Genomic DNA, 19,738 nt, shown 5'->3' on the forward strand with positions numbered 1-19,738 from the left:
GTCAGTGAGTGTGGTTTTAAGCCGCTTTTAGCAATATTCCAGCAGTATGACGGCGGGGGACACCTGAAATGTGTCACACGTTGTACCCATGTCGGTGTCGAACCCGAGCGCTTAAACCACTATCCTACTCGACCGCACCCACACGGTTGTAGAACTATTCCGGCCAATATAACGACGATGGAGACCAAGATACTGGCAGATACTGTAGTCCCCTTTGAATGCTAGTATTATGCATAAGTGTGTGAGTGAGTCAATGTTCTTCAGTAATGTTCCAGCTATATTAAAGCCGCCTGTCAATAATCTGGACCAGGGAAACCAGTGGTTGACTTCATGCGCAGGTTGGAAGGAAAGTTAACTCTGCAATGCAATGTCCAAATTGGTTTCATTGACCAGGGCCCACTTGCACTAAACGATCTTAGCGCTAAGATGATCGTTACTCCCATACTATAACATGTCCTATGATAGTCGTAGCACTAAGATCGCTTTGTGCAAGTGGGACCAGGTTCCCAGTTGCAGGTGCTCTGAGTTAATCCCTAAACTTGAGACCAGTTTTATCAACACCAGAACATCCAATTTTGCTTTCAATTACGATATGCATATTCATGTACCATGTCAGTGATTGTAACACTAATGGATTATACATTTGTCCTTTGTCAAACGCTGCGATAAATATATAGTATTGACAATGACGTAATGCGTTCTACATGAACATTCAAGTCAACATTCCATAAGTCAGTCCAGAAGTATACCAGAGAAAGCTGTCAGTGTCTGTACACATGCTATCTACTCACTATTGTTGGTTGGTTGGTTTGTTCAACGCCGCACTCAGCAATATTCCAGCTATATGACGGCGGTCTGGACCAGACAATCCAGTAATTGATATCATGAGCATCGATCCACGCAATTGGGATCGATGACATGCTTCTATTGTATCACAGTTAAGGTAATTCATTTTTTTCCGTCTGTTCACAGGTAGAAGATATGTAGCCCTCCACTCGCCGTGATGTATCACTGAGCAGCCTTCGTCTCCATCTGATGTGTATCGCGCCAGTTATAAACACGTATCAGTGAAACTTTGGAATAAAATCCTAATGTGAACCTTAATCTGTGTTGTGCATCTTTGTAAATACTTTGGTGTACTTATCACTTGAGTATGTGAGTGAGTGAGTGAATTGGGTATAACGCTGCTTGTGACAGTATCTCCGTTTGTCAGCATAATGCGGTGTGCAGGCCATGGAGGCTTACAGTTTTAGTAAAACCCACGTGTACAGATATGATACTGCCACACCAAGAAACGTACTTCAGGCAAGCGTGAACCCATTGTTCCGGCGCGCCACAGGTGTCGACAGCTGGACGTGTTGAGTCCCTAGTGAGTGTTTAGTATCAGTGGAATGAGGGTACGTGACATTGATCGTGCTTCATACATAATGGAACGGTAGTGGTACTTGTAAGGTACTATTTCTTAAATGGTGTTAATATTTGAGATAATGGTTTCAGAAAATACTGCGTGTCCAGTGCTGACAACGTTGAATTTTTAGGACGTTGATTCTGTCCAGTATGTTCGCGGACAGAGTTTCATTTTCAACCCTTTCCAATGCAAACAGCTTTTGAGCCATATTCGAATGACACGACGCTTCAAATAGCAGTCCCTTCACATTAGTCACAGGCGAGTATATTTATTATAACAGAATGGAGATACAAGAAACGTGATGCAGAGCAACAAAATCTAACAGCAAATAGGCATCAGAGGAGGTCGTTTATGTTATCCTCAAGGAAAGTAACTCTCATCGGAAAAGACGTGATTATCTCCCCTGGACCGTTCCTTAAATACTCATACACATGTTGAAATAAAACTATCACCATCTGAACAAAGTTACATCAATTATTTCTAAACTTCTCGCCACATCACCCTGTTTTTCAAACACTCAAACAAAACACATTTTGAAATATTTGTGAATAAAGGAAAACAAAGAAAATCAACAAAACTCAAATATAAAATATAAAATATAAAAATTTAAAATGTACACTATACTGATATCGTGTTGCAGTATTCTGCACAGCACGGTTACAAAACGCTAAAACATGGCAATACTGGCTCTATAATATGATGAAATGAAAACTGTAACCTGTGCAAGACTAATGTTTTGTTTTTTAAAAATCAATGTCACTACACTTCATCATAATACCTTGCACATAAACAAAACTGTAACTACAGTACTAAAACAACATCCTTGACACATATGCTTACAGAAAAAAGTTTAATATTAATGCTTTGCTGGTGCAATAGAGATGTGATGAAATACAATTCAAGTACATTCCCGTGAATTTCCTCAAAATGGGTACACAAGGATGAAGTTCCTCAACAAAATGGAACTGTTACATTCATTAACAAGCAAAGTCTTATACTTATTTGTTTGTTTGTTTGTTGTTTAACGCCGCACTCAGCAATATTCCGGGGGTCTGTAAATAAAAGAGCCTGGACCAGACAATCAAGTGATTGACATGAGCATCGATCTAGGCACATTGGGATGCGATGATATACATCAGCCAAGTCAGCGAGCCTGACCACCCGATCCTGTTAGTCGCCTCTCACGACAAGCATAGTCGCCTTTTACATCAAGCATGAATGAATGAATGGAATGAATGATTTTCTTTATTTCCTCCAGAATCTCTGATATTCTCCGAGCAAATGCATTGTGCTTGTATTTAATAAGATGGGTGCATTATTAACACATAAAATACAAACATACATACATACACACACACACACACACACACACACACACACATATATTTTCGTTATTTACTATGTACACAAGTGAGCACTATTAGGATACAACAGATTAATTTGAGGTTAATCTGATACGTTTCTGAAATTTAAGACATATTCACAGAATATCAATGATATGTTTTCCCATGTAAACTGGTTCATAATTCCAGATTGTACATGTATGTCTACTGAGTCCCAGAATAGTGCGAGCATATCATTTTCTTCCAGAAGTTCAATTTGAACATAACTTTCGATATCCAGTTTGTCGATGAGGGTGGAGAAGAATTCATTTCGATCATTTATGAAATATTCACAAGTACATATCTGTCATAATCATAGGCATATCTGCCTATGTCGTAACCCGGATATTCACGGGGACCTTATAATGGTGAACCTACAGTCAGTTTGTGACATTCATGTTCAGAAGTTAAACTTGACTATACAGGGCGCAAACACCGTTTGTACTTTAGCATAGGAGCTCATGAATAATGATTAACTCTTTCACTTCCAAGTGCGTACATTATCTGTCTATCATCACAGTGACTATCAACTTCAGCACTAAATCAACAAGATTAACTAACACTGAACTATATCAAACCACAACTTGAGCTGGAAACACAGTCTGGCACAGTGTCTTGAGCTTCAGTTACAGGAACCGTGAAGATCCGGGTTACAACAGGTCTTCAGCAACCCATGCTTGCCGTCAAAGGCGACTATGCTTGTCGTAAGAGGCGACCAACGGGATCGGTAGGTCAGGCTCGCTGACTTGGTTGATGTATGTCACCACATCCCAAATGCGTGGATCAATGCTCATGGTGTCAGTCACTGGATTGTCTATAACAGACTCGATTATTTACAGACCGCCGTCATAAAGCTGAGTGCGGCGTTAAACGACAAACAAAAAAGTTTCAGCAGACTTGTCACTGGTAGAGGGCACTCGATTATCAAGAACTGATGGCTCAATGTTGTTAGTATTTGCAGGAGGTGTGGGGTCGTCAGGTTCCACTCTCTCAGCCATGTTCAAGTCTGCTGATATGCACCTTGTTGTGGACTCAGCTAACATAACACAACAGATAGTTGTGGATTCTAACTCATAAGGTTCCACTTCCTCAGTCTAAGTCTGCTGATAGGGACCCTGTTGTGGATTAGACGTCCATCACATTTTCTTCAAAGTGTAACATATGTACTTCAGATAGAATCTCCGCAATATAGCAGGAACTTGTCTGTACAAGGCCTCAGCTTCCTCGTCTTACCGTTACCAACACAGAACGACATACACTTTCTCCAACTGAAAATACTGGTTTGTGTTCAGTCAACTTTGATTTCTCTGCCATAGCTTCTTTCCAATCCACCAGATTCAGAATAGCCACGTTGTAGTGGAATAATACATGATTATTTCACCACAAACATAATAAATCTGCATTACAGTTGCAAATGTGATAAGAATTTCAATATTTGCTGTGGCAGGCAACTGCAATCCCTGAATGGGCCCCTATTATTAAATGTGACTTTGACATACACTGCTTGCCTACCACATTGCACGGTGATAATCCTTTTATCTGGAAAAAGCCGTCTTATATAATGTGGTTTAAATAACCAAATATTCGTTAAAAAGTTATGTCATTCAGTCATTTGAAATGTTAAAACAATGACAACAATGTCCTTAGTAAAATCCTTAGTGAATATTCTATGGCTAGGAAAGGTTTCTACATGTATCACCAGAACTGTATGAAACGTTATCTTTGATTACCAAAGCATAGCCCTTGCTGAGAAAACTGCCTTCCAGAAACTGGTGCAGGAAAATGATACTGATTCGCCTTTCTTGGAACATGCTCAGGCCCTTGGAAGTCTATGTACCCCCTTAAATCAAATCTTGACAGCACAATTGTCCCGGCAAAGACAAATTGTCCAGTTATTATGATGGCAGAATAACTGTACAAACATTTCCAGGAAGAGGACACCCAAATATTATTCTGAGTAATACCATATCACTAAGCGATACAAAACATGGTGAACAAGAGCTGAAAAAAGTTTCACGACACTATAGAAGATGACCTTTAAGTTGTCTCTCTCAGAACAGCCATGCCACTGAGATTCATAGAAATGCTGAAACAGTTCTGTGTAGTGACATTCAGGAAGTGACAATCTGAAGTTGTACAGATTAATCCAGAGAGCATTTGCCATCAACACTACGTCGAGTAATGAATATATTCCTAGATGCCAAATCGTTTGAATCATCAGAAGATGAGAAACCCCTGGAAATAATTGAATTCAGTTTGTAGAGTCTAAGTTCCAAGAAAGATCTGACATGGGTTGTTTTGAGGATGCTTAATCAGTGTATACTACCTGTTCCTCAATACAAGGCTGGAAAGATTATCCCATTTTTTGTCAGATACAATCAACAGCTAGCCAAGCAGCATGATACAATGTTCAAAATTGAAATTGACATTGTTCTCGGGCATTATTTTATAAATTTCAGGAGACTCTTACGTTTTATTTTAAACTGTAAAAAAGGTAAATGACTCATAATACTGAGATTCCTTTGTGAAACCTATATCCAGCGAATTTACAGACGCAAAGCAGACGTAGAAGAGAGATCTGACAACGGTAGTTTTGCACTCTACGCCGTGCAATGGACATCAAGTTACTTGCTGATGATACCATTACTGGACTGCTGTAGGGCTCGTAAGTATTCTTTCTGGTAGCGGATATGCTTCCTTTTCTGTGCGTCCCCAGATTTCATGAGGCCATTTTGTGACGGGAAGATGTGGTGTTCCTTGCCAAATATACCGCCACCTGCTAAGAACTTCAAACACACAAAGAGGTTATTTCAAAGCAAAGAGAGTAAGAATGACAGATAGCAGTTTTCAAAAGAAGTGGTATAAAGATCACTCAAAGGGCCCACGAAGGCACAAGAGGACACAAATCTTCATTTTGCTCAAAAACGTAGTGCACCTGTTGGTTCAAGTCAGGCAACCAAACAGTGCAAATGTTTGAATGCATCTGTCTTCAACTTGTGATCCGCAGAGAGTGAGAGAGGATTTTCTGTAAAATCATTACCCTAAAATAACATTGTCGAGACCACTTAATTACTCGTTCAACCTGGCTTAGCTAACCAACTTTAGTCAGAACATGATAATGCTACCAAATGGCTACTTTTCTGCTGCTGTTAGCCTCATATTCTGCTCATCTTCATTTGTGAAAACCATGAGGTCCTACGCCCAAACGATATTAAGTCATGAAACAAAAATTGATTACAGGAATCGATTCCCAAGCCAACTAATGACCAAGCTGATGACTGAGAAGATGCATTTCCCCCAAATCAGTGACTTTGATCCCACACCTTCCATTCACTACTGGAATTCAGAAGGCCAGAGGTGAGTTCAAGAAGAGATCTGCACAACAACCACATACACAGGTTGATCCTCTTGCTCAAGGTGATGTGTGGTACAGCTGGTGAAATTGCTGAACATATTGAGGATGGGGTGGTCTTGAATGGGGAGGAAGAGCAGAATGCACACTGACCTGAGTGTGTGGATTACTTTGCAGACTCTGACTTTGATGGAGTCTCATTTTCTGTCCATTCAGATTATAGTGATGACCAGATGGTTGGATTTGCCTATGACCTGTATATCCTGCTGGTTTTAATTGGAAGGACTGCATTGTACAACACCATTTTTGAGTCTCCACAAGGGAAGTAACTCTCATCGTTACACCATCATCATTGATAAAATTCAAAAGGATTATCTCCCCTAAATTACAAATACAAATTAAAAAAAACGACTTCAACCATCAAAACAAATTTCTCCTCGCCAATTACCCAAATATGAACAGGCTCCTTCCAAGTTTGAGGTGAAAACAAAAAGCACAATAGCTTCCAATTTCTGTGCAAAACATCCTTTATACAGAAAATTATGAATAGTCTTCAATTTTTTTTCATTAGTTGTCTTCACTTTCACAGCCACTACATGAAGGTCGAGTGTTAACTTATTGAAGAGTGTATCAAGTGTTGTCTACAAAGACCGTTTTTAATTATTTTTGTTACGGTCTTAAATATTTAAATATGTTTAAGATCATACTTATACAGAAGCCTACTTGTGTCCAGTGATACTACGACAGTCTCTAAACATTTATGACGACAGTTTCACTACTGATATCGCCATTGTTGTGACTATCATACTGCTATCATGGGCATTAAGTATGAACCTAACCTAACCTTAATAATTCAATGGCACTTATTCATAAATATATTGTATACATAACGCATAGAGTATGAAAACAAAAAAAATTTGCAATGTTCTGAATCACCTAAGTATTAAACCATAAATATTTTGTCACATAAACCAAAACATTCAATAACTATCTCTATTTGAAACAATGTTACTCTAAATGATGTGTAAGCCATTATACTTACATTAGGGTGTCTAAGTATCAATAAAAAACAAACCTTAACCTCTGAATCCAACTATAAAAACATTACCCTCAAATAGCATTACCATCGATAAAGGCCAACAGGATTATCTCCCCAAAATTACTTATACAAAGTTAAAAAGTGACTACAACCATCAAAACAAGGCTATATCACTTATAACTAAACTTCATTACCCAAACAGGAACAGGCTCCTTCCAGGTTTGAGGTGAAAACAAAAAGCACAACAGTTTCCTATTTCTGTGCAAATCATCCTTAATACAGAAAAATATGAAAAGTCTTCAGTTTTTTTGCATTAGTTGTCTTCACTTTCACAGCCACTACATGAAGGTCGAGTGTTAACTTACTGAAGAGTGTATCAAGTGTTGTCTACAAGGACCGTTTTTGATTATTTTAGTTGTCTTAAATATCTAAATATTTTGACGATCAGATTTAAACAGAAGCCTACCTACAGCTAGAGTTGAATGCTCTGTCTTTTTGGCTTGTCTTGATATGCATACATGTCATATACAACCCACATTGCTGGGATCCTCACCTGTGTAGAGTTGGAAGAAAACGAGTCAAGTTGTAACATCATGTCCAGTGATACTACGACAGTCTAGCAACATTTATGACGACAGTTTCACTACTGATATCGCCATTGTTGTGACTATCATACTGCTATCATGGGCATTAAATATGAACCTAACCTAAACTTATTCATAAAATATAGTTTATACATAACACATAGAGTATGAAAACAAAATATCATTGCAATGTTCTAAATCATTTAACCATAAATATTTTGTCACATAAACCAAAACATTCAATAATTATCGCTGGTTGAAACAATGTTAATCTAAATGTGTAAGCTATGACATTTATTTGGGTGTCTAAGTATCAATAAAAAACAAACCTTAACCTCCGAATCCAACTATAAAAACATTACCCTCAAATAACATTTTCAACACCACTGAATTACTCTTGTTCTACCTGGCTTAGCTACCCAACTTTAGTCAGAACGTGGTACTGCTATCACATTGCCACTTTTCTGCTGCTGTTTGCCTCATATTTAGCTCATCTTCGTTTGTGAACACCATGAGCTCCTACGCTCAAACAATTTCTTATACATGACATCCAGAAAAAACCTCAGAGGCAAAACTTGAACACAACTTGGAAAGCAGTGCACACAGCTTTTTCACTTTTGCAGCTCTACCAGTGGGAGAAACTGCATTGTACAACACCTTTTTGGGGTCTCAACAGGCGAAGTAACTCTCATCGTTACACCATCACCATCATCAATAAAGGCCAACAGGATTATCTTCCCAAAATTACTAATACAAACTTTAAAAAGTGACTACAACCATCAAAACAAGGCTATATCACTTATAACTAAACTTCATTACCCAAACAGGAACAGGCTCCTTCCGGGTTTGAGGTGAAAACAAAAAGCACAATAGTTCCCTATTTCTGTGCAAATCATCCTTAATACAGAAAAATATGAAAAGTCTTCAGTTTTTTGCAATAGTAATCTTCACTTTCACAGCCACTATATGAAGGTCGAGTGTTAACTTACTGAAGAGTGTATCAAGTGTTGTCTACAAGGACCGTTTTCTATTATTTTTGTTGCCATTTTATATATTTAAATATTTTTAAGATCAGACTTATACAGAAGCCTACTTGTAGCTAGAGTTAGATGTTCTTTGGTTTGTCTTGATATGCATACATGTCCTATACAACTCACTTGTTTTCAACCTGACACAACTGAAAACATGGCTGGGATCCTCACCTGTGTAGAGTTGGAAGAAAACGAGTCAAGTTGTAACATCATGTCCAGTGATACTACGACAGTCTAGCAACATTTATGATGACAGTTTCACTACTGATATCGCCATTGTTGTGACTATCATACTGCTATCATGGGCATTAAATATGAACCTAACCTAAACTTATTCATAAAATATAGTTTATACATAACACATAGAGTATGAAAACAAAATATCATTGCAATGTTCTAAATCATTTAACCATAAATATTTTGTCACATAAACCAAAACATTCAATAATTATCGCTGGTTGAAACAATGTTAATCTAAATGTGTAAGCTATGACATTTATTTGGGTGTCTAAGTATCAATAAAAAACAAACCTTGACCTCCGAATCCAACTATAAAAACATTACCCTCAAATAACATTTTCAACACCACTGAATTACTCTTGTTCTACCTGGCTTAGCTACCCAACTTTAGTCAGAACGTGGTACTGCTATCACATTGCCACTTTTCTGCTGCTGTTTGCCTCATATTTAGCTCATCTTCGTTTGTGAACACCATGAGCTCCTACGCACAAACAATTTCTTAATACATGACATCCAGAAAAAACCTCAGAGGTAGAACTTGAACACAACTTGGAAAGCAGTGCACACAGCTTTTTCACTTTTGCAGCTCTACCAGTGGGAGAAACTGCATTGTACAACACCATTTTGGGGTCTCCACAGGCGAAGTAACTCTCATCGTTACACCATCACCATCGATAAAGGCCAACAGGATTATCTCCCCTAAATTTCTAATACAAAGTTAAAAAAGTGACTACAACCATCAAAACATATGAAAAGTCTTCCGTTTTTTGCAATAGTTGTCTTCACTTTCACAGCCACTACATGAAGGTCGAGTGTTAACTTACTGAAGAGTGTATCAAGTGTTGTCTACAAGGACCGTTTTTGATTATTGTTGTTGCTATTTTATATATTTAAATATTTTTAAGATCATACTTATACAGAAGCCTACTTGCAGCTAGAGTTAGATGCTCTTTGGCTTGTCTTGATATGCATACAAGTCCTATACAACTCACTTGTTTTCAACCTGACACAACTGAAAACATGGCTGGGATCCTCACTTGTGTAGAGTTGGAAGAAAACGAGTCAAGTTGTAACATCATGTCCAGTGATACGACAGTCTCACGACATTTATGACGACAGTTTTACGACTGATATCGCCATTGTTGTGACTATCATACTGCTATCATGGGCATTAAATATGAACCTAACCTAAACTTAGTCATAAAATATAGTTTATACATAACACATAGAGTATGAAAACAAAATATCATGCAATGTTCTAAATCATTTAACCATAAATATTTTGTCACATAAACCAAAACATTCAATAATTATCGCTAGTTGAAACAATGTTAATCTAAATGTGTAAGCTATGACATTTATTTGGGTGTCTAAGTATCAATAAAAAACAAACCTTGACCTCCGAATCCAACTATAAAAACATTACCCTCAAATAACATTTTCAACACCACTGAATTTCTCTTGTTCTACCTGGCTTAGCTACCCAACTTTAGTCAGAACGTGGTACTGCTATCACATTGCCACTTTTCTGCTGCTGTTTGCCTCATATTTAGCTCATCTTCGTTTGTGAACACCATGAGCTCCTACGCTCAAACAAGTTCTTTTACATGACATCCAGAAAAACCTCAGAGGCAGAACTTGAACACAACTTTGAAGACAGGGCACACAGCTTTGCAGCTCTGCCAGTGGGAGAAAGGCTATCCAGTCTCCATCAGGGATGCCATGTCAATCATTCCTGCAATGAAACCAACACATTGTGCTACACTTGATCTTATCGGGGATGTGTACATGATAGCCTCACACGTGGATTCAGCAAGGCTGATCCAATAGTTGATATCTTTGATCAGTATAACCATAAAGATTCCATGAAAGAAATTGAATGATCTTGAAGAGGGAACAAAAGAATATCACATAACACCTGGTACACAAATTCCACACTGGAGTAAATTATTTAATGCTTCTGCAAACAAGTAGTTTTTTGTGTGGAAAGATGGAAATTCTACTCCCAAATAGAATCCAATCAAACCAGAAAATCATTCCAGCTGGTGAATTTGAAGATGGTTCAGAAACTACGGTCATCACATGGAGATAGAAGTCATCAGGTGGAGGAGTTGAGTTGTTCTCAGGAAGAGGCAGATACTTGTATGTTGCTTCATGCCATGTACAGTTATGTGGAACTTGTATAGAGGCATCATGGGTCGGTTGTTATCAAGTCTCCAGATATTGATGTTTTGGTCTTATGTATAACAGGACCATGTAACTAATAATAATAACAAACAAACTCTCAGGCGAGACCTGTGCGAGTTTGTTTATTATTATTAATAGTTACATGGTCCTGTGTATTTATTCACTATTTTCCACAAATAATCCATGTGAATCAGGCATTAGGAAATACAGACAAGCTTCGATTTATGCCAGTTCACGAAGTTCCTGATTCACTCTCAAATCCACTTTGTACGACTCTACAGGCAACTTCAGCATTCATCAAAAGGCTACCATTGCAAAAGACAAGATGCTTCCTTCTCTTGCCACTATTCTGGGAGGTGATGATGTTGACAATGATGTTGCTTCTTCTAGAAAACAAGTGTCCATGCTCTATGATTCTAAAAAGAAATAAAAAGAGGATAATTAAGTTGCAAGACCTTGTTAGGATAGCTTCAGACAACATTTGAAGTGTGCCATGTGACAGACGAGGATTTGGACCCCTTCTCGTTATCCCAAAAGAGAACTTCGTAAACCAGAGAATTTTGGTTGGAAAATGCAAAACACTGAAATTATTCCTGAACTGTATGAAGGTCACTTGGCCTCAAAAGTACTAAACTCTTTGTTTTGTTTGTTTATTTGTTTGTTGTCTAACAAAGCACTCAGCAATATCACTGCTATAATTGAGTCAGGACCAGACAATCCAGTGATTGACATCATGAGCAGCGATTCACGCAATTGAGATACGATGACATGCATCAACCAAGTCAGCGAGGCTGACCATCCGATCCCATTAGTCGCCTAAAGCAAGGTTGCAGAAGACCTAATCTAGCTAACCCGGATCTTCAAGGCCATCACGGATGGTATAATAACAAAAACATGTGGAGTTATGTACTTTTTCAAGATGCATAGCAAGACACAAGACCCTTTCAAGGAGTTTCAATTACACTATTACTGCTAATTAATATTATGTTTGTTAGGTTCAGGAAACAAATTGGAAAAACATATAGGGATATGGAATCTCAGTGGTACTTTATGGAAAACCGTCCATCAAAACTCTTCCACATGAGGCATAATCTTTTCAGCATACTCTGAGCTTCCCTGTGATACACTGAAGGTAAACCTCTTATGGATATCAACTATTTAAATATTTTAAAACCAATTTCCTCCCCTAAAACATGTTGTTTCAATAACCGCGTTGTTGATTGTCGATGGAATGCTGTCAGGAAGGATTAACTGGAGTATGTAACATTACGGATACATATGGGATTTATTACTATTGTTTGAAACCACAAAAGTTCAGAACCTTGAAAATAATCATAAGTACGGGCCCTATTTGTTCACCTTAAGTCACAACCACCAATGCGTTAAATTTCGTAAACCACGTGGCCGCGTCTTCGGGTGGACGTCCGTGAAATACATCTGATTAAACGTTTGGGTGGTCATATTGGCAGCAAAAGTGCAACTGGAACCGAAGTCATTTCTGCCATTTGTGGCGTTTGTGCCACGTGCCCGTAATTGGGCGCTAATTATCGCCAATATCATGAAACGAATCAATACAAGCTTCTTCGTTAGACACCATCTAAAGTTTTCCCAAGGGAGGTAACTCTTATCGGTACACCATCATCATCGGTTAAGGCCAACGGAATTATCTCCCCTAAATTACTAATCCATATGATGAAATACGATTCTAACCACCACAGCAAAGTTACATCAATTATAACTATAAACTTCTCGCAACATTACTCAAACAGTAACAGGCTCTTTACTTGTTTGGTGCGTACACAAATGGCACTATAGCTTCATAAACTACGGACAAAAAATTAGGGAACTGATGAATTTATAGTGAAGGTGTAATGAAGATAAAAATTTTCGGGCGTGTGTATATCAATATCTGGTGTGTCCACCATGTTGGGCGATACATGCGCGACAGCTGATGACATATTGTTGATTATCTTGCGTGTGGTTACCCTTGGTACTGTCTGCCATTCCGCCTTAAAAGCCACCCCAAACTGGGCCACGTTGGGGGTGCTGGATCTCTGGCTTACCCTCCCACAGATGCTGTAATTGGGGGTTGTCAGGGACATTCGTGGACCAGTCCAATGTCCACACGCCCTCTCGTCGGCGATAATCGTTGACGACCTAGACACGATGTGATCTGGCACTATCATTTTTGAAGTTCAAAATTTCTGTCAATAATTCTAGCAAATGGAACAATGACAGGACGCAATATGTCGTCAATATATCGCTGGCCAGTCAAATGTCCATTTACAATAACCAGATCAGTTCGCCTGTCATGTGTGATACCGCCCCACACCCTGACACTTCCGTCCTCATAACGATCATGGGTTGCCCTGACATACCGCCCGCCGCTACGTCACCAAAAACGCCGTCTGTGAATCGGGAGTAACACCTTGAATCGTCAGTAAGAGGTGTAATTAAACTGCGACATTGGCTAATCCCCTTCTGAACTAATAAATTGTGCACAGCCCGTTCCTGGTGTTACCTAGCCCACCCCAATCTTTGCCGCCTATGGTTAGCTGATAGGGTTTATCCGGCTTTTAACGGTAGATGTTGAAATTCGCCTTCCTGTTATTGTACGGAATTCTCTGTTGATAACAGGAGTAGATTTGAATCTATTGCGTAGTGCAATTAATGTAATGAGATGATATTACCTAGGACTAAAGTGTGGTGTTTTAGACCTTCCACGCCCAGGTCTCATTGCAACCCCATCCGTTTGATGGTACTTGTCTCAAAGTTGAGAAATGACACTTTTTGATTTGCCAAAACATTCGGGCGACTTGTGATATTGACGTCCCAACAAATCGCCATAAACGTGTCGGAATGTTTGTATTGGCTTCTGTGTGTACGTGCACCACGTGCCGTTCATGCAGTTTGAAATTTCATTGTAATTAGATGTCGGTTCTGATGCAATGCCACAGTATTGTAAATGTACCCCTCAACGAAAGCTACCTTCCAATAATGTATTCCTTTATCCCTACACTGTAGGTGGTATATATATCGATGTGTGAAATTTGTGAATAGTCTTACATTTTTTTGCCAGGGAAGCGGTTAAACTAAAAAAATGAATATTACTGAATAGCAAAAGGCACAGATTCAGCATGTGCCTGGTGACTATACAAACTTTACCAAAATGTCACTGATTACGAAGACGTTAAACGAGAGATGTTTCGGAAAACAACCCTACCTTGAACAAAGTATTTTTGCCTTGGCTTTGGAAATGAAAAAATACACTTTCCCGCATTGTTTGCCTTATCAAGGCAGCATATATATGGGACTATAAATCTTCGAATAAGCATAGTGCTAGCAATTATTTGGGTAGGTGACCATTACTGTCATTTAACCAGTTCACTTCACCTTCACCTTTTTTGTTTTGTTTTGTTTGTTGTTTAACGCCGCACTCAGCAATATGCCAGCTATATGACTGCGGTCTGTAAATAATCGAGTCAGGACCAGACAATCTAGTGATTGACACCATGAGCATCGATCCACGCAATCGGGATACGATGACATGCATCAACCAAGTCAGCGAGCCTGACCACCCGATCCCGTTAGTCGCCTCTTACGACAAGCATAGTCGCCTTTTACGGCAAGTATGGGTTGCTGAAGACGTAGTCTACCCTGGATCTTCACTTTCACTTCAACGGCCTCTCATATAATAGGCCTATAATGAATTTTGAGAGTTAAATTACTTACTGAAGAGTGTATCCAGTGTAGTCCACAAAACGTTTTTTGACATCATACTTATACTGAAGCCTACTTGCGGCTAGATTTTGATGCTCTGTGTTACCACTATCGTCTTGTCTGATATGCATACATATAATATAGGCCTACAACATTCGTTGGTTTTCAACTACCTGGGATCCTGTTATGCGCAGAGCAGGGGAAAAACAGTCCGTCACGTGATATTATGACAGTCTCGCGAGATTTATGACGTCACCATGACGACAGTTTCACTACTGATATCGCCATTGTGATTATCATACTGCTACTATATCCTGCTTCGTTGCTGCTGCTCTTTGCCTCGTATTTTTCACAACTTCGTCTGGAAACACTATGAGTTCCTACACTCAAGGTATGCCATCACTTCTGAATTAGTTATCTTGTCTTTACTTCTTTCTTTTATGACTTATTCAGTGTTAGAAATTGGCACTAGTCCTATAGTCCTTGTCAAACTGCCCAATAGTATCATATGGACTAGTAGAAATTTGCCATTTTAAGGGTTTTGCGATATGTTATCATGATAAGGACTAGAGGACTAAAATGTTAGTTTTTGCCACTGTTATTTACTTGCTGAATCTGAAGTAGATCTCGCCTATGAAAAAGAGGAAACTTTCAGAACATACTGCCGGCTTGTGCCTTTGTCCTATGTTGAGATCCGTTTCACGTTAGTAAGATCGCCTTTTCAGTCTCCTCTGTTAATAAACAACACATTCATATTTTGTTTGATTTATCTTTTCAATTTGAAATACTTTTAGATCTAGATCTAATCATATGATGTCACTTTGGTCTGTTAGTAATGATGGTCTAAGGACAGTTAGGGTAATAATGTTTTCGGCGATGAATGGTGCAGTGGTTCTTGATTACTATCGGAATTAAATTTCTGAATCACTAATTAACTCTTAGTAATTCGTATTCCTGTCCAAAATGTAGGATATTTGGCTCTTAATCTTATTAGCCCTAACAGTTACTTCACTTGGGCATTTTTAGGTTACGACAGTACAATTTGCCATCTTTTTGTAAAAGTGAGGATTTTGTATGTTCTTAGATAACAGGCAAGTTGTCAGTAGTTGCCCAATATCAAGGTACTTTAGACCATATTATGATGGTTGTGAATACTTCTGTCAACAACACCAATTTTATTATTATAGTAACACCGCGATAGAAACTAACAGTTTCAGTCCACTAGTCCTCATGATCATAACATACAGCAAAACTCTTAAAAAGGGCAAGTTTCTACTAGTCCCTATGATACCTTAACTGTTGGGCAGATTTGGCAAGGAATATAGGACACATCTTCAAATGAACAAACTTACCTAACTTAGGGTTCCAACCAACCTGTTGACCCCTGATGATCGGGGCAGAGAATAGGTCTTCAGCAATCCATGTTTGCAGTAACTGGCGACTATGCTTGTCGTACAGGCTAGCCGACTTGGTTGATGCATGTCATCGTATCATCATTGTATAGATCCATGCTCATGATGGCAATAACTGGATTGTCTGGTCCAGATTCGATTATTTACAGACCGCCGTCATATAGCTGGAATATTGCTGAGTGTGGTGTTAAACAACAAACAAACCATACAGTGGGTATCCATTATGAGTTGCCTTTCAATGTTATCATGAAAGTACTGAAACTGTTGTCTTCTAACTATACTTCTTCATATGTTAGGAGTAACATAAAGATGAAAAAAACGCTCCTCTGTCCAGTATATGCATGTCCAGCGTTAGAAATTTGTGGTCCTGTAGTCCTTGACAAAGTGTCCAATAGTTAAGGTATCATAAGGACTAGATCTATTAGAAATATGCCATTTTTGAGTCTTGCTATATGTTATCATTATAAGGACTAGTGGTCTGGAAATGTTAGTTTCTACCGCTGGTGTCCTTGTCTTAGTAAGGGAGTGACCATCATGTATAAATAGATCAGGAACATCTCCAACAACTGTTGCAACAAAGTTTAATCTCAACAGTGATGTTAGCATGATGCTTTCAGGCAGCAGTAGAAACTAACAGTTTTAGTCCACTAGTCCTTATAATGGTAACATTTAGCAAAACCTTCAGAAAGGGCAAATGTTTACATGTCCTTGTGATATCTTAACTATTGGGCAGTTTGGCAAGGACTACAGGACTCAATGTTTAGTACCAATTTCTAACGCTGCTTTTAGAGAGCCTCGCTGTCTAGGTTGAAGGCGCTAACATGACACTGGGAGACTCAATGAATATCAGAACAAAATCACTAAAGTTGACATGTTTCTGCATGTCGTATTCTGAAAATGTACACATTATGGCCATTTGGAAAGTGTACTCACCAAGAAAAAAACCAAAACAATTTTTGTGAGAATTTACTCCAGCACTGACCTTCAGGTTCTTGTCCTTTTTAAATGAATATATACATTTCTGCTTTCAGTCAAACCTTTAGTAAACAATTCCTTCATATAGTTATGTTATCACATGTCTTAAATAATTCTCTTGCAACTCTAAATACCCCAAAGAATACCATACGTATTGTCTACCAAAGGTTGTGTAATTTTATTCTACCTCATCAGTGACCTGTAACCTGTCTCTACCACGACCTGGATATCCTACTTTTCAAACCTGCACTTAAGTGTTAAGACTTAATCCACTGATGTGATCTGATGTGATCATCGCCCTCCACGTTTTAGAGTAATATATTATTTGACTATGATGACAAAGGATCAACAGAACGTGTGAATGTTTTTAAAACTCGGTTATATACTGTTCAGTTGCTCCTGTCTTTCTGACTCTCATTCCTTCTTACTCGACAGCTCTTGACCTCGTGATCAGGTTCCCCTTGAACTTTGACATCTGGGCCCCTCCTCGTCAAGTGGGTGTCTTTGGAATCAGTAATTCTCTAGAGTTAATACATATATATTCAGTAATAACCACACACAGTCAAACACCGTTGTGTTTTCTCGAAGTAAAAACTTGGCCCCTACACATTTCTTCGTTATTCATCATTTTCCGGTTGTATTGAACCTCTCGAGGTATTTACACATGTCCCTTGAACTTCGACACAGCAGTGTTTGACTGTACCTTAATAAATCACCCTTACGCTCTCTTAAGATCATGGATATCCCTTCATAAATTTCCAGCATCTACTCTCATCTTTCTCTACTTTCATCTTCTGTCACTCTCTACATGTCCTTCTCTTCCTCCCTGTCAGCATCGTCCTGGGAGATACATGACCATCCTTGACCCCCTGTCTGAGCTGCCCACCCCTCCCACCTCTCTCCCTGCCCCTCTCTCTACCCCCGTCCTCCGTGATGCCCCTATCTTCGTCGATATCAACCTCGATGATGACGACACCCCGACCCAGTCCCCAGTTCGAGTCATCCTGTCACGTGTGTCTGGATTCTTGAGGAGAGTGTTCCGTGTTAAGATGGACGCTTAGAGTGACATCTTGCTCCCTCTTGGACGCTGTGTCATATAATAATTAATCACCTTAAATCATAAATACAAGATATATCATGCTTTTGGCATTTTTGGACCTTTCGGACGTTGTTCTAGTTTTCGGACCTTTCGGACAATTGTACTTTTGGACTTTTTAAAAATGTACCATCTTTGTATTATAGAATATTTTGATTCACACATTTTGGCTCTTTCGGACAAGGTTTTTAATTGAGTTTTACTTGATTAGCAATCAGTATTAACTATTAAAGAGTGTCTTGATTTCTAGCTCCTTTGTTTTTATCTTTTGTTATATAACACACTTCTTCAAAACCAATCAAGCAACGCATTGTATGTGCAGCATATGGTTTATTATATCCTCCTTGATTCATTCGACTCGTCACAACAAATAGTTATGGATTCTGAATGATTTCTTTGCATCTCTCTCAACATATTTGATATAAAGAGCAAGCCAAGCTTTCACAATACAATCACCTATCCTATAACATAGACTTGAAATACTGACCCATGAAGATCCAGAGTAGAATAGGTCTTCAGCAACCCTTGCTTTCCGTAAAAGGTGACTATGCTTGTCGCAAGAGGCGACTAACGGGATCGGGTGGTCAGGCTCGCGGACTTTGTTGATGCATGCTATCGATCCCGATTGCGTGGATCGATGCTCATGATGTCAATCACTGTATTGTCTGGTCCAGACTTGATTATTTACAGCCGTCATATAGCTGGAATATTGCTGCGGCGTTAAACAACAAACAAACAAACTTAAAATACTTGTACTACTAGGATCAATTTGTTCTTCTAAGATATAATCTCTGGAGATTAACTCCCCTAAGACATGCTCAAATTTAATCCTAGATTAGTTCTGTCATAGTACTGCTGAACAAAGGGTTTGGCTAATAGAAACAACAATCAAGGCTCAGCGACCCTTCCTATGAAGCTTCATTTTCATGTTTCATATCCGAGTGAGTGAGCCAGTTTGGTTTCACAGCTTTAAGAAGTATTTCAGTCAGTGGGGTGGAGACTAGATGGATATTTCCAATGGTGTCTACCCCTTGTCCTATACAAACTAGGACACTGTCTACCAGAAATTAAGCAGAGGCGCCATCATTATCTAGGGACCAGTTAGTGAGTGGTATCTCTACATTTTTAGAAATATTCTGGCCATGTCAGCACGAAGGAGACCAAGATACTGGCCGATACTGTAGTCTCTCTTTGAATATGCACAAGTGTGTAATATTCCAGCTATATCAAAGCAGTCTGTTAATATCCTAGACAAGGTAAACCAGTGGTTGACTGCATGAACACGGTGGAAGGGGAATTTATTCTGCCCCTC

At 38.9% G+C, this 19,738-nt stretch overlaps 1 protein-coding gene across 1 annotated transcript; it reads left to right on the forward strand.

The window, feature by feature from the left end:
- The first annotated feature begins 15,315 nt into the window (after positions 1-15,315).
- On the forward strand, positions 15,316-18,391 carry LOC139455651 (uncharacterized). Its single transcript, XM_071237207.1, has 3 exons — positions 15,316-15,334; positions 17,766-17,824; positions 18,164-18,391. Exons 1-3 carry the CDS (start codon positions 15,316-15,318, stop codon positions 18,389-18,391), a joined length of 306 nt encoding a protein of 101 aa, XP_071093308.1.
- The last annotated feature ends 1,347 nt before the right edge of the window (positions 18,392-19,738 follow it).

The sequence above is a fragment of the Haliotis cracherodii genome, unplaced genomic scaffold (genome assembly GCF_022045235.1).
Source record: "Haliotis cracherodii isolate W230 unplaced genomic scaffold, xgHalCrac1.p SCAF_11, whole genome shotgun sequence".
Lineage (NCBI taxonomy): Eukaryota > Metazoa > Mollusca > Gastropoda > Lepetellida > Haliotidae > Haliotis > Haliotis cracherodii.